Genomic DNA, 15,531 nt, shown 5'->3' on the forward strand with positions numbered 1-15,531 from the left:
GTCACTTTGCCTACAAAGGTCCCTATAGTCAAAGCTATGGTTTTTCCAGTAGTTGGATGTGAGAGTTGATCATAAAGAAGGCTGAGCATTGAAGAATTGATGCTTTTTGACTGTGGTGTTGGAGAAGACTGAACAGTGAAGTTGAACAGAAGGATATTAAGAAATAATACTTCAAACAATGTCCCATAAAACACAAAAACAAACTGAAGGAAGCAGTCAGAATTCTGGGGGATCTGGCTGAATATTCATTGGAAGGACTGATGCTGAAGCTGAAGTTCCAATACTCTGGCCATCTTGCACAAAGAGCCAACTCCTTGGAAAAGACCCTGATGCTGGGAAAGATTGATGGCAGAAGGGGACGACAGACGATGAGACAGTTGGATGGCATCACTAACTCAATGGAGGTGAGTTTGAGCAGACTTCAGCAGATGATGAAGTACAGGGAAGCCTGGTACGCTGTAGTCCATAGGGCTGCTAAGAGTCGGACACGACTTAGCAACTGAAGAACAAAAACAACAACCTGTAGACCGCTAGTACATGAGAAAAGAAATCTACCTCATATAAAAGCAGGCCTTATCCTAACATTTGTAGGGCCCAGAGCAAGAATACAAACAGAGGCTCACATACGTAAGTCAAAATATTTATAACTTCTAACTCAAAATAACTGGTAAAGGGAACAAATTCCATCCTGCACCAGAATGCAGTGGCATGAGCTCCTGACCTGTCCCCACTCCTCCTATGCTAGACCTAATTTTACACTGCAAGGCACCTTACACCTCCCGCATGTGGACACTCCAACCTACCCACTGGAGCCCATTCCCACACCCTCCCTACATAGACATTTGCCTTGGCTAACCTTCAGGCGGCAAGACCCAAATCCAATGGATACTCATGTTTTTCTCATGTTTAGCTTCTTGCAAAGTATTCAACACTGAAATATCCTTTTATATTGATTTCCACAACATCATAGTTTTTAGTTTTCCACAAATTTCTTTGGCAGTTCCTCTGCCTCTACCCCTACCTTAAAGACTTTATCCCATAAGGTTCTAATTCCTCTTCTTTCTCATTTTATACATCTTCCTTAAGTAATCTTGTGCATTTCCATGACTGAAATTACCATCAATAGGCCAGTATCTGTTTCTTCAGCACTGCCTTTTTCCCTAAGATTAGTTGCCTACTTGATAATTACACTTGGAACTCTCTCAGGCATCTCGAGCTCAGTGTCTTGAACAGCTCTTTATTCTCCTTTCCCCCAATCTTGTTCCAGTCTTCCCTGCTTCTGAAAATAGCACCCTTCCCAACTGAGTTGTACAAGTGAGAAATCTGGGAATCATCCTGTATACCTTTTGCCCTTTCCTTTGTCTCCTTCCCCAACATCCCACCAATTCTGTTTCCTCAGTATCTCTCAAATCCATTTATCCGAAACCCCTGTGGCCACCATCTATATTGTTCAAATCACTAACACTTCTATTACTACTGGAACACCCTCCTAGCATCTCAAAATTTTCATGTCATAGTACAGGTTAAAGATGATAATACTGCAAAATATTCTGGGATAAACTGGAAAAGATTTTAAAGAATCTATTTGGACTTAATTTAAAAAACAAAACAAAACAAAACAAAACCCTGCTTTTCCCACATTGGGTTATTTTTAAAAATAAAGCATTACAACATCAAAAGAATCCTTGTAAACATCAAACACATTTTTTCAAAATTTTAAGAGGAATTTTTATAAGCTTTCCTTTCTAACTTTTTAATATAAGACTTTATATTGTACTTGAAATACCTACTAACAATCCTAATCAAGACTTTTTAAAAATGAACGCTTCAAATTCTTGATAGTCATTATCAAAGAGAACATATATTCATACAAGAAAATGAAACTTTTTAAATATTTTCACAACCATTTAAAAATTTACAACAGCTGAAATAGTAATTTAAAACTCTCTAAACAATTCTTCCTCTTACTTAAATGGCAAATACAATGTTCAAACTCCTTGGGATAATATGAATAGATTTTGAAACGAGCTACATTGTTTCATATCAAGAATTTCAAAAACAATGATGCAAATTTTATCCGCAGGACACATGGGCACCATCAAAGCAGTTGCCTCGCCACAAACACAATTGATGGGGACAAAAAAGAACATCAGCTGCAAACAGAAATGCTAGCTTTTTATCATGTCAGAGAACACCTTGGAGCTGCACCTTTACTCCACTTTTGCAGGCCCACTCTGACCAGCCACACTGTGGACACTTGGAACACAAACCCTCCCAGAAGCCCATGGACCGTGAAAGACCTAGAATGAAGATATCGGGAGTATATGGAATAAAGAAACCCAAATATCAAAGAAATGCATGAATTTGGGGAGCCACTCTCCAGCACTTTCACAAAACTGCTAAGGGCTTGGCTCTCTTCTGTGAGAAAACTGCAGTTTTGAATACAGTGGAAAACTACTTCTGAACTTTCTATAAAGAATATTTGACTGGTAGGCTAGTTTGGTTCTGGGACACAGTAAAGACACACTTTCTAAGTATCGAGTACAACCTGAATAGACATATAAATAATGAACATTTGTTGGCTGCATTCCCAGCAACCATTCCCTGCTTTGCTCTCTTAAAAGTCTCTAGATCTTTCTTCTGGTTAGCAGCTCCTTCTTCTCAAACCTCACAACTCGGTGAGTCCTAGATCTAAGATAAAGACATTCATAACTTCAAACCTCATCTCCATTCTTCAGTCAAGGTTATAGTTGCCAAAGTTTAAAGTTCCTTGTTCTTCTGAAGCAGCTATCAAAAGAGATACTGTCATTGTACTAGACAATGTGGTATGTCACATGAAAAATGAAATGGCTAGAGCATGCATTCTTAATGGGGATGATATCATCTCCCAGTGGGTGAAATTGGAGAGGAAAAAAAATTTACTGTCTTTATGTATAAACCAAAAATATGCATACAGTTCATAAACAAATTACACAGTATATATGTACTAGTAAAAACTCTGGGAGCTATTAAGAAAAAGTCTTAAAAGGTTCCTTAAGGGATTAACAATGGGAAAAAAGATTGAGAAACTCTGTTCTAGAATAATGGCAAATATCACGAAAAGCAGATGACAAACAATGGAAACTCAATTACTGATGCTACCAGTAACTTAATGATTCAAATGACGCTCTTAAGTCTGTTCTAGCTCTTAGCTTTCAACTTAACTAAGCTAATAAATCCCCTTTATTGTTTAAGCAACGTTGTCTTGAGTTTTCTGTTACTCATAACAAAGTCACACGAACAGGTAAAATACAGCACTTGTTCTGTTATGTACTGACACTGAGGACGGGTGGTACAGAGTGCTCAAACAGGAAGGGACTTCAAGTCCAGTTCAATAGCTTGATATTCAGTTCACTTCAGTCGCTCAGTCGTGTCCAACTCTTCGTGATCACATGGACAGCCGCAAGCCAGGCCTCCCGGTCCATCACCAACTCCTGGAGTTTACTTAAACTCATGTCGAGTTGGTGATGCCATCCAACCATCTCATCCTCTGTCATCTCCTTCTCCTCTTGCCTTCCATCTTTCCCAGCATCAGGGTCTTTTGAAATGAGTCAGTTCTTCGCATCAGGTGGCTGAAGTATTGGAGTTTCAGCTTCAACATCAGTCCTTCCAATGAACATTCAGGACTGATTTCCTTTAGGATGGACTGGTTGGATCTCCTTGCAGTCCAAGGGACTCTCAACAGTCTTGTCCAACACCACAGTTCAAAAGCATCAATTCTTCGGTGCTCAGCTTTCTTTATAGTCCAACTCTCACATCCATACATGACTACTGGAAAAATCATAGCCTTGACTACACAGACCTTTGTTGGCAAAGTAATGTCTCTGCTTTTTAATATGCTGTCTAGGTTGGTCATAGCTTTTCTCCCAAGGAGTAAGCGTCTTTTAACTTCATGGCTGCATCCACCATCTGCAGTGATTTTGGACCCCCAAAAAATAAAGTCTGACACTGTTTCCATTGTTTCTCCGTCTATTTGCTATGAAGTGATGGGAACAGATGCCATGACCTTTGTTTTCTGAATGATGAGCTTTAAGCCAACTTTTTCACTCTCCTCTTTCACTTTCATCAAGAGGCTCTTTAGTTCATCTTCACCTTCTCCCATAAGGGTGGTGTCATCTGCATATCTGAGGTTACTGATATTTCTCCTGACAATCTTGATTCCAGCTTGTGCTTCATCCAGCCCAGCATTTCTCATGATGTACTCTGCATAGAAGTTAAATAAGCAGGGTGACAATATACAGCCTTGACATACTCCTTTCCCAATGTGGAACCAGCCTGTTGTTCCATGTCCAGTTCTAACTGTTGCTTCCTGACCTGCATACAGATTTCTCAAGAGGCAGGTCAGGTGGTCTGGTATTCTCATCTCTTGAAGAATTTTCCAGTTTATTGTGGGGATCCACACAGTCAAAGGCTTTGGCATAGTCAATAAAGCAGAAATAGATGTTTTTCTGGAACTCTCTTGCTTTTTTGATGATCCAGCAGATATTGGCAATTTGATCTCTGGTTCCTCTCTCTTTTCTAAAACCAGTTTGAACATCTGGAAGTTCACAGTTCATGTTCTGTTGAAGCTTGGATTGGAGAATTTTGAGCATTACTTTACTAGCGTTGAGCGCAATTATGCAGTAGTTTGAGTATTTTTTGGCATTGCCTTTCTTAGGGATTGGAATGAAAACTGACCTTTTCCAATCCTGTGGCCAATGCTGAGTTTTTCCCAAATTTACTGGCATGTTGAGTGCAGCACTTTCACAGCATCATCTTTCAGAATTTGAAATAGCTCAACTGGAATTCCATCACCTCCGCTAGCTTTGTTCGTAGTGATGACTCCTAAGGCCCTCTTGACTTCACATTCCAGGATGTCTGGCTCTAGGTGAGTGATCATACCATCGTGATTATCTGGATATCTGGAAATTTGTGGAGACACTATAGACAAGTGACTGAAGTTCACATGAAATTGTGAGGTCTAAGCTTCCATCCTTAACTCATGAAAGTTAAAAAAGTTAAAAGGAATACGAAGTCAAAATTCAGGTGAACTGAGTCAAATTCCCCTCCCTCAATTCTCTAGATTCAAAGTATATTATTTATGATTCTTTGATTGCAAATAACAAAAATACAACTTGAATCAGCTTAAATGAAAAATGTGAATGTACCAGCTCATGAAATTAAAAGGCGCTTACTCCTTGGAAGGAAAGTTATGACCAACCTAGATAGCATACTAAAAAGCAGAGACATTATTTTGCCAACAAAGGTCCATCTAGTCAAGACTATGGTTTTCCCAGTGGTCATGTATGGATGTAAGAGTTGGACTGTGAAGAAAGCTGAGTGCCAAAGAATTGATGCTTTTGAACTGTGGTGTTGGAGAAGACTGTTGAGAGTCCCTTGGACTGCAAGGAGATCCAACCAGTCCATCCTAAAGGAGATCAGTCCTGGGTGTTCTTTGGAAGGACTGATGCTGAAGCTGAAACTCCAGTACTTTGGCCACCTCATGCGAAGAGTTGACTCATTGGAAAAGATCCTGATGCTGGGAGGGATTAAGGGCAGGAAGAGAAGGGGATGCCAGAGGATGAGACGGCTGGATGGCATCACTGACTCAATGGATGTGAGTTTGAGTGAACTCCGGGAGATGGTGATGGACAGGGAGGCCTGGCGTGCTGCGATTCATGGGGTCGCAAAGAGTCGGACATGACTGAGCGACTGAACTGAACCAGCTCATAAAATCAAATCACAGAATGAGAGCGGTACACTGGGCCTTAAGGACGATAAGATCTGGGACTGTAAAAAAAAAAAAAGAAAAACTGCAAGCAAATAGCAAAAGGATTGATTTTAGATTACTATCAACATCAGAAGTCCAAATATATGCATAAAATATAGAAGCAGAAGTATTAAGGTAGATGTCCAAGATCATGAAGGAGATTCACTTTGAAATGCATCCAACAAAATAAGAAAGATGTACACATGAGAGGATGCATAGACAGATATATGATAAAAACAAGTACAGTAAAATGCTAATGATAGCATCCTACCAGTAAGTATATAGTTGTTTACTGTGAAATTCTTTCAACTTTTCTGTATTTCAATATTTTTTATAACAAAATTTTGGGGGAAAAAAAAAAAACAAGCAGAACACCATCATGACTATGGTGACTAATCCCTTGTCTGCAGTATTTTAGTTCTAAACTGAAGGTACAGAAAATAGATCATGCACTCCATGAAAGTTAGGACTGGCAGAAGTATTCATTCAGCCAAAACATAAAAGAATTATCTCTTGAATTCCCACTTGGTAGCATCCACTGTTTTAAGATCAAAGTGTTAAAGAAAAAGTAAATATGACCTGTGAGTGAAAGGAAAAGGTTAAAAGGTGACCATCCTAGTTTGGGAATTTGAGTAAAGAAATGACAGGTAAAAATGGTTATCCCATTAATTTAATATGCTTCCACTTGGTGGTTGTTTTTTGTTTAGTTGTTCAGTCATGTCTGACTGGAGAAGGAATGGAGAAGGAAATGGCAACCCACTCCAGTATTCTTGCCTGGGAAATCCCATAGGTTGTAGCCTTCCAGACTCCTCTGCCCATGGGATTTCCCAGGCAAGAATACTGGAGTGGGTTGCCATTTCCTTCTCCATTCTATTTGGTTATTAGTGCACTAATTAAGCATCATTTCATTGTAATACACATAGAAATAAAGCTCTGATTTTTCACTTGGACAACTGAGTAGATAATGGGATCCTTCATGGAGACAGAAAATGCACACAAAGAATATATATGTAGTAGGTGATAACTTCTGAATTTGTTTTTGGAATCTTAAAGTTCATGCGCTAAGTTACGTCTAAACAGAGATGTTCAATAGGTCCAGAATTCAGGAAAAATTTGAAAACTCGGAGAGATTGTGAGTTATCATCATAAAAGTGGTCAATACCCTGGGTAAGATCACCCAGAGATTGCTCTGTGAAAGAAATTATTCTTTCTTCCATTCTCTTACCCATTCACCAAATTATCATTGTTATTAACACTACAAACAAAAAAAAAGACACACACTGTCTTCCAGGAGTTCATAACTCCTTATTTGCCCAATTCAATGACCTATTCGGAATCCCAACGTTGGTTAGCTATTCCTTACTTGAAAAACTCTCCTCCGCTGATATTCCCATCACCATTCCCCTCATTTTCTCCTTTCTGTTTCCTTTTTGGTCTCCTACTGAGATAGAATTTGAACTTCACAACGTTTCATTCTTCATCTCTAACTCCAATTTTCCCAAGTAGGCTTTAGGTCAAACTGACTGATGTTTAACAGATAGTTTAAAATTAAAAATTGTGTTGATAGTACAACACAGGAAATACTTTTCACCTTGGAAATATACTGAGCTAGGTGCTTGTGAGAATCATAATTGATTTACTCCCGAGCCTGTTTACTCCTGTCCTGAAAATGGCAACAAAAATATTTAATTTGCAAGGCTACTGTTAATGATAAAATATGGATACCTAAATGTAAAGCATTCAGCACAAAGCACTGCACTCCGACATGTACCAATACATCCTATAAGTTCAAATGAACAACAAATTATGCCAAATCATAAGTATCTACCTTACCTAAAATTAACTTCTGTTCGTGAGCCTATATAGTATTATTCAGGTTACATACGCTGGCTCGCTGTGTATTATTTTCTTTAGAATCTCTGATAGCATCAGGGACTGGCTCAAAGTAACAGTAGCAAATCGCTTCCCTCCAAACACAAAATACATTTTCCTAGGCTTTTTAAGAAATAGTGCAGTTTAGCTTAGGCGTGAAACTGAATAGTAAGCTTCATCACAAAAACTCAATCCAATACTACCCCGTCCATCTGCAGGTCTCTGAGAGAAAAGGGAGCAGGGTCAAAACATACTTCACCAAACAAGGTTGAAACTGTAGCTTTTATCTTTCCCGCTGGTTCCTAAAGGACCAACCGTACTGTGATTCCATCGTGCCCTGCGCCACTTCCGTTCGCGCGTTTTAATTACGTCACACGTCAGCTCTCGCGGTATCATCACTTTGCTGTAGGCCCTTAATAAAGGTCTCGCGAAATTTGTCCCTCAGGTCCAAACTAGCCTCTCACCCTCCCCCACCCCACCTCTCCCCCACCCTACCCCCAACCTGTCCTTCCTTTCTCTGTCTCAGTCTCCGAATTCTCCCCTCCCCTCTCTTGATCTCAAGGCCCTCCTCTTGTTTCCGATTTCTGGCAGGAACCGGAAGTTTGGTGGGCGGGGCCGGGCGGCGGAAAACGCAGCTGAGCCGGAGCCGGGACTCGGCTGTGGCCGCTGTCCCTGTCCCCGCCACGGATCGTCGTGGCTCCAGGTTGAAGGTCGGTCCGGAGGCGGGTGGGCGCGGGTCTCCCCCGGACTGTCCGGGCGGCAGCCTTCCCAGGCCCCCCGGGCTCCGCGAGGGATCATGTCTACAGCCTCCGCCGCTTCTTCTTCTTCCTCGTCTTCCGCCGGTGAGATGATCGAAGCCCCCTCCCAAGTTCTCAACTTTGAAGAGATAGACTACAAGGAAATCGAGGTGGAAGAGGTGAGCGAGGCCCGGCACAGAGGCTCGGGCCCTGGCCTGTCCCGGACTCTACCTCGTCCTGACTCTAAAGGCGCCTTCCCAACCCCTCTATTTCTCGGGACCCACCCGGGAGTCCCCACACCCCACAGAGACCGGGTGTAAAGGAGCTCTCCGCGTTCAGCTGCTCCGGGGTAGCTCTCTTTTCTCACTTTAGCACTCTTGAGTTTGGATTTAATACTCCGGTGCTTAGAGTTTGGGTCATCTCAAACGGAAAAGGATAAACTGGTGCGACCGTCTGGTCCACCAGTTCTAGAATCTGTAAGTAGTAAAATATATCAAAGACCATGGCCGTTTTGGAGTTTTAGTTCTCCAAAACATGGTGTTCTTAAGGGTCAAGGAATATATTATGCTCGACTTCTGGCTCAGCATCTGGCACGCAGTGGGTGCTCAATGGATGCTTCGTAAATTAATACATCCACAAGTCTAATAGTTTTTCCAGGTACCGAATAGCTGTTTCGCCGATTCCATAGAGCAGTAGTTATATTAAATGTTATTTAATAGCCTTCAATTAGACTAATTTAGGCTAATTTCACCATTAGTAATGGAGACTGGTTTAGGATGAAAAAATGTTTCAGGTAGCATATTCTGAAGAAATAACGAGTGATTTCAGTGACAACTAGAATGTGAGATCAGACCAGAAATCGCTGTTATAAAACCTGAATACATCCTTTATTCTGCAGTATTTAAAATTATTTTGGAGCAAGGTAACAATGTGCCTTTAGCACGTTGCTTCTTTTCAATGAACAGAGGTTGGTTGTATAGACCATAAAATTTAGAAAACTGAAAGCTATGTATATTTTAAAGACTTTAAAATACTTTAGAAAGTATTAAAACTTCGGTTGGAAATAGTATTTATTATTTACCATTTGTTTATCATTTAAGAAATTTACTAAGCACCCTGCATTACATACACCCACGAGAATCCTGCGTGTTCTCAAAGAATTATCACTACTTTAAAAATTTTAAGTTACTTTTAGACAGTGGTAAGCTAAAAGTAGTGAGATAATTATCCTTCAACGAATGATTTTTTTTTTCCTATGCATCTTTTGGAAGAATAATAGGTTACTTTATTTTTACGCTTAAAATAATCTTAAAGATCGCTGAAAACAGCCTCATTTTACAAGATAGTGTAAGTAGGAAGAGCAAAACCTTTGGAGTTAGATGAAGGTTCAGTGTATCAGCTATGCCATTTATTAGCTGTGTGATCTGGAGCAAGTTTCCTGACTAACCTTTTTGAGCTTTAGTTTCCTTAACTATAAAATGATTGTAATTTCTACTTCATTTTATTTGTATGAGACTTCATTAGGCAATACATGCAAGACACCCAACTCAGTGCCTGACACACATTACTAGGCAACTGAGTTCCAGAGAGGAACTGTGACCTCCTTTAAGGTCATATGGCTAAAAGAAGGACCCATATTTTGGAAGAGGGGGAGGTTTTGTGTGTGTGTGTGTGTGTGTGTGTTTCTATTGAGACTATGATAAATTCTTTTTTCAGAATTGGATAGTTGATCCCACTTTCATGGCTAACATTCTTTCTTTTTTAAGAATAAAACTTCAGTGAGTCAGTATAAAAGAATTGCAGTTTTTAAATAAGCATTTACGTCTACTCTGTAGCGAACTGCTATGCTTGTAGACTACAAATTGTTATATAATAATAACTTGTACTTCGTGGTCTACCAAATGTTTTCAGAGACTTACATCATCTGGTTTTTACAACCTTAGTTTTCCCACACTGCTTTCTGAAGCATTTTACATTCTTGGCTGTTAGTAAGGTCTCATCTATCCTTTACTCTTCCCCCAAAGCTATTTAACTTCCTACTTGGGTTCTGTTTCCAAAGACCCTTCCTTTAGTTTAGATGATGTTTCAACTATTCTTTAGTAGATTTAGGACATTCCTGAAGAGTAAATTTTTGTTTCTAGATGAAATTTTCTTATGTTAGGCAGTCTTTTAATTTTGTTCTTTTCAGTTTTTATTACTCAGTTTATTTTCATGTTAAAGATTTGAACTTAGACCTTTCTAATGTTAAAACCATTACATAATTTTCATCATATTCTTTATTTTCACATTAAAGCAGTATTACTATATAATCTAGGAAGCACCATGGGCACTCATTATTTCTCAACTTAGGTTCTGCTCTCAGCTTAAAATCATAAATCAGAGAAACAGAGAAAGATGACTAGAAACAAAAAGTATTTTATATTGATTTCATTATTTTATATGGTACCAGTATATTGCCTACAAATGAAGAAAATCATATTCTGTTTCTCAAATAACAGTGTAATTGAATCAGCATTATACTGATTCAGTTAGAAACTGTGTATAAAGAAAAATACTCTGACCATAGGCCAAATATGCACTCATTTCACAGATGCATATTTTTAAGGCATCAGCTGATTTTAATCCTTACATTTCTTATACCATGACTCAGTAATAATCAGTGTGAAACTTTCTAAATTCAGTTTTGATATCAAATTATGTCAGGTCTCAGCATTAGAAACCTATGTAGGTATTTTTTTAAATTTTTAAGTCATTTAGCTTTTATCATTCTGGATCTGACTGAATTGTAAGTTATCTATCAGTACACTGGGGACTAGGTTGCAAGAATTGATAGAGGCAGTGTGGTGTGGTTAAAATAAAAGTGTACTGGGCTGGGCATTTAGAAAATGTAGATGCCATACTGATTCTGCCATCATGTATTTCAGTAACTTTGAGCAAATCACGTCATTTTTCTCAGCTTCTTGATTTGTCACATAAAAAGAGAGATTGAACAAGATAATTTAAGGTTTCTTCCGGTTCTAAAATGAAATCACAGTTACTGTTTCACATTTTTTCTAGCATTTATGCTCTGTTTCCACAGTCAGCTTTAAGGACAGTGATCATGATGAAATGTAGTTTATGACTGCTGCTGCTAAGTCACTTCAGTCGTGTCCAACTCTGTGGGACCCCATAGATGGCAGCCCACCAGGCTCCCTTGTCCCTGGGATTCTCCAGGCGGAACACTGGAGTGGGTTGCCATTTCCTTCTCCAGTGCATCAAAGTGAAAAGGGAAAGTGAAGTTGCTAACCCTAATTAAATAGAGCAAATGATACTCCCGTTTTATAGATATTGACAACTAGTCATAGAGTTTGATTTGCCAGAAGCCTTATATCTAAGTACATGGTAGAGGAGGGAATTGAGTTTGAGATTTCACACTCCTGAGTCATTTGCTCTTTCCTCTTGGATTTATAAGGTACCTTCGGTTCTTTCGAAGTTACTTTGTCGCCAAACCTTATTGTAAGAATGGGAAACAAAATACCAATTTCATTTATAATAGCTGGTCTCCAGCACCTAATGAACATTCTTTTCTGTGCTAAGATTATGAAAGATGAGTGAAGGATCCTAAGGTTCTCTTCTTAAAAACTTTGACTTATCCTGAGACTAGATTTTCAGAACCATAAATTAAAACTATGAATGTAATGTGAATTGCACACGTAAGCAATGATTTGAAGGTAGAGTTTATCACAGAAGGCTCCATTTAGCGGGAAAGATTTTGAAACTAGATTTTGAATAAAGTAAGCATTAAATTGGGAAAGATACTAAAATGAATTCTTTGTAGTTGTTCCTCTGCCTCTAATGCTCTTTTCCCTAGAATTTCATTGACCTGTTCTCACCATTCAAGTCGCATTCAAATGGTGGTGGTGGTGGTGGTGGTGGTGGTGGTGTATTCATTAAGTCGTGTCCACCTTTTGCGACCCCAGGGACTGTAGCCTGCCAGGCTCCTCTGTCCATGGGACTCTCCAGGCAAGAATACTACAGTAGGTTGCCATTTCTTTCTCCAATGTTACTTCCTTGGAAAAGCTTTCCCTGAGCAACCTAGATCTTTGTCACTTCTAATATCCTTCATGACACTTAGCTGTCACTGAAAGTAGGTATCCCTCAGCAAAGTTTAACTTTATTCACACTTTTAACTCCAATGCCTAGCATCCAAAGGTTTTCTATAAACAGTTGCTGAATGAGTAAATGAAGTTACTGCAGCATAATCATGAGAATTCTAGTGTCCATCTGGTTCTCTTTATGTGAGCTGGTTCTTTTATGTGATTAAACCAGAGGTTAAGATAAGTTAGTGATTTGGCTAACACAGCATTTACACTAAAAATAAAATCTGATTCTCTTTGCAAATGTTGATTTCATTGCAATTAATTATACCTAGCAAATAGTTTGGTTTAACCAGGGGTAAAAGATTCTGCAGAGGTCAGGTGCTATAACAATACAAGCCATGTATTAGTGGGCCTTTACTAAAATGCTAAAAAGACCCTTTTTGGCATGGTCACTTTTTAAAGGGGAGATCCAGAGTGTTGACATTAAGAATAGCATATGTGCTGCTGCTGCTGCTGCTAAGTCGCTTCAGTCCTGTCCGACTCTGTGCGACCCCATAGACGGAAGCCCACCAGGCTGCCCCATCCCTGGGATTCTCCAGGCAAGAACACTGGAGTGGGTTGCCATTTCCTTCTCCAATGCAGGAAAGTGAAAAGTGAAAGTGAAGTCGCTCAGTCGTGTCTGACTCTAGCGACCCCATGGACTGCAGCCTACCAGGCTCCTCCGTCCATGGGATTTTCTAGGCAAAAGTACTGGAGTGGGGTGCCATTGCCTTCTCCGAGCATATGTGCAATGCACATATAATAATTGGATACTTCATATGTTCTTAGAGACATGCAGAGGTTTTGTTTTAAATTGAAATACAGAAAGAGCTTTGACAGTGTTGTACATTTTGTGATTTTTTTATGTTAAATGTGTGGGCAACTGATAATAGAGAGAGCCTAAGTTATAGTGGCCTGAATAAACTGTCTATAGATTTGTTATTAGTATTAATATTAAGAATATTCAGAATTATTAATAAGCGCTTCCATGTGAAACTTGATTGTTGGTTTCAGGAGAAACCTGTAATTGTTATCACAGTGAAGAGGTAGCCACAGTGATAACATTTATAGTGTGCCTGTGTAACTTAAAAGATGACATGCGCATATTATTTGACAGAAAGGCCTGTTTAAAGGGTCATATGTCTTATGGCTGATTTTAAAAAGTCTGAATAATCAACTTTACTTTTGTGTTATAAAGTCTGTCTTGTCAGCAGGTGGCAGTTCTACTCTGCCACAGTTAATTAATAGATATTGAAGTTCTCCAAGTTCTAATAAATGTTCAGGTCTATGCTTGTTCTGTCATGTCCCAAATTTCTAGCCAGAGCAATGGCAGCACGGCCAGGGTCCATTCATGTAGATCACAGGTCAGGGCCAAAGCAAACTGACAGCTACAGTCACTGAACTAAAAATAACATGAATTGGACTCAATTAAGAATTATTTCATAGTAAATTAAGAGTGCAAGGGTGCACACCCTTTTCCATTTAGTTTTCGTTTAGATGGTTTTTTTGTTTTTAAAAACCTGACTTGACAAAGGAATGGAGTGTTTGTCCATCTTAAAGAAATTAGTTTTTAAAGGAGTTGCTTTCTTTGAACACATACACCAAATTTTGATTTTGGTATTTTTGCCTTTAATATTAATTGCATGGAAATATTTTTCTTCCGTCATTTCATATTCTTCTGCTGCACTTTTTTATATTCAGAAATTAAATTTAAATCTGCTTTACTACATGAGACTAAAATTGTGGATCCCAAACCATGAGAGCTAAACCACAGGGGGAGAGGTACATATAATAAGAGAATTAATCTGAAAACATTTTAATTTAGAAAACAGTCATATGTTCAGAAGGAAATATTTCTCATTTGACTTCCCTTTTAAAACCAAAGTTCTCGCTGCATTCCTTTGTTTTTCTATTTTTATAGATGAGGGATTGTGAAAAATATCTGAAATATTTATTTCTGGGTTCACCACTTTGGATGGATGTGTACATTGGGGGAGATACTTGTAATTTGGACATATGCCATTTTTTACAATCTTGGTGAAAACTGATCTTTGGGGAGAGCTGTCCATTCACAATAATTGTTAATAATAATATGTCAGAGAAGCTTACTCAGATATGAGTACAATAAAAAAAGCATATATGATTGTGAACTTGAATTAGAAATTTGGCAGTAAGTAAAGAGTGACTTCCTTTCATTGTTTTGTAGTTTGAATATTAGTTTCTTTTGTTATTTACCTCAGTTGCCGTTGTGTCTCAGTTTGCCATCTATGCCACTCTTTTCTTCTGATATACCATGTGTCAAGAACAACAATGCATTGCTCTCAAGAATTCTCCTTTTCCTTTCTTCCTGCTGAAGATATCATGTCAGTGGTCTGGAAAACTTCCATAGACCGTATCAGCAGTAAGCGAAGGCTCTCTGGTCTGTGTGATGGTTTCCAATGAGATATCTTGTCTCGCTGTTAGTTATGGTTTTAGTACAACCTGATACAGTCATTCTCAAATATCAAAGTCACCTGAAGGGCTTGTTAAAACACAGATTGCTGGACCTGACCCTCAGACTCAGTAATTCTAGGTGGGAACCTGAGAATTACATTTTCACAAATTTCCAGGTGATGCAAATACTTCTGACCCAGAGATTACACTTAGAGAGCCATTGACTTAATGCTTTTGCTGTTTTTATATTTGCTTTCTTTTTGCTGGTTTCTTCTTCCCCTGTGTTCTAAATGTTGAAGTGCTTCAAAGCTCAGTTCCGGGACCCCAGTGTTCACATGTTATTTTTTGGTCACCACACCCAAGAGATTGATTCGAAGTACCAACTAAATGCTAGTGACTCTCCCAAGTCTTTAATATTCTGCCTGACTTCTTGACTCATGTTTCCACTTTCTTTCTTGATATCTCTACTCAGATATCTAAATAGGCATCTTAGGCTTTATATGAGTAAATCAGAACTCTGTGCTGTTAAAAAAAAAAAAAGAAAATCTGCTTGCTTCATCCTTTCTTATCCTTTATTAAACTG

The 15,531-nt window shown here is 38.9% G+C and overlaps 1 protein-coding gene and 1 long non-coding RNA gene across 11 annotated transcripts in view; one reads left to right on the forward strand and one right to left on the reverse strand.

Annotated features, from left to right (window-relative positions):
- LOC147366001 (uncharacterized) overlaps nucleotides 1–8,051 on the reverse strand; it is a 157,048-nt gene extending 148,997 nt beyond the window's left edge. For 2 of the 5 annotated variants that reach the window (XR_015133124.1, XR_015133123.1), the window contains exon 1: nucleotides 7,915–8,051. This is a non-coding gene — a long non-coding RNA (uncharacterized LOC147366001). Of the gene's footprint in view, nucleotides 1–7,621 lie in introns of all 5 variants that reach the window. The other 3 variants (XR_015133126.1, XR_015133127.1, XR_015133125.1) reach the window with 2 other exon arrangements.
- Nucleotides 8,052–8,267: 216 nt separating this feature from the next.
- The window catches only part of MAP3K7 (mitogen-activated protein kinase kinase kinase 7), a 65,951-nt gene continuing 58,687 nt past the window's right edge, over nucleotides 8,268–15,531 (forward strand). For all 6 annotated transcript variants that reach the window (XM_086317699.1, XM_086317701.1, XM_086317705.1 and 3 more), the window contains exon 1: nucleotides 8,268–8,576. In XM_086317699.1, coding sequence (XP_086173825.1) covers nucleotides 8,457–8,576 — 120 coding nt within the window. In that variant the 5' untranslated portion in view covers nucleotides 8,268–8,456. The remainder of the gene's footprint in view (nucleotides 8,577–15,531) is intronic.

The sequence above is a fragment of the Bos grunniens genome, chromosome 9 (genome assembly GCF_055505025.1).
Source record: "Bos grunniens cultivar Pamir isolate PY7600 chromosome 9, Bosgru_T2T1.0, whole genome shotgun sequence".
In the NCBI taxonomy this organism is placed as follows: Eukaryota; Metazoa; Chordata; class Mammalia; order Artiodactyla; family Bovidae; genus Bos; species Bos grunniens.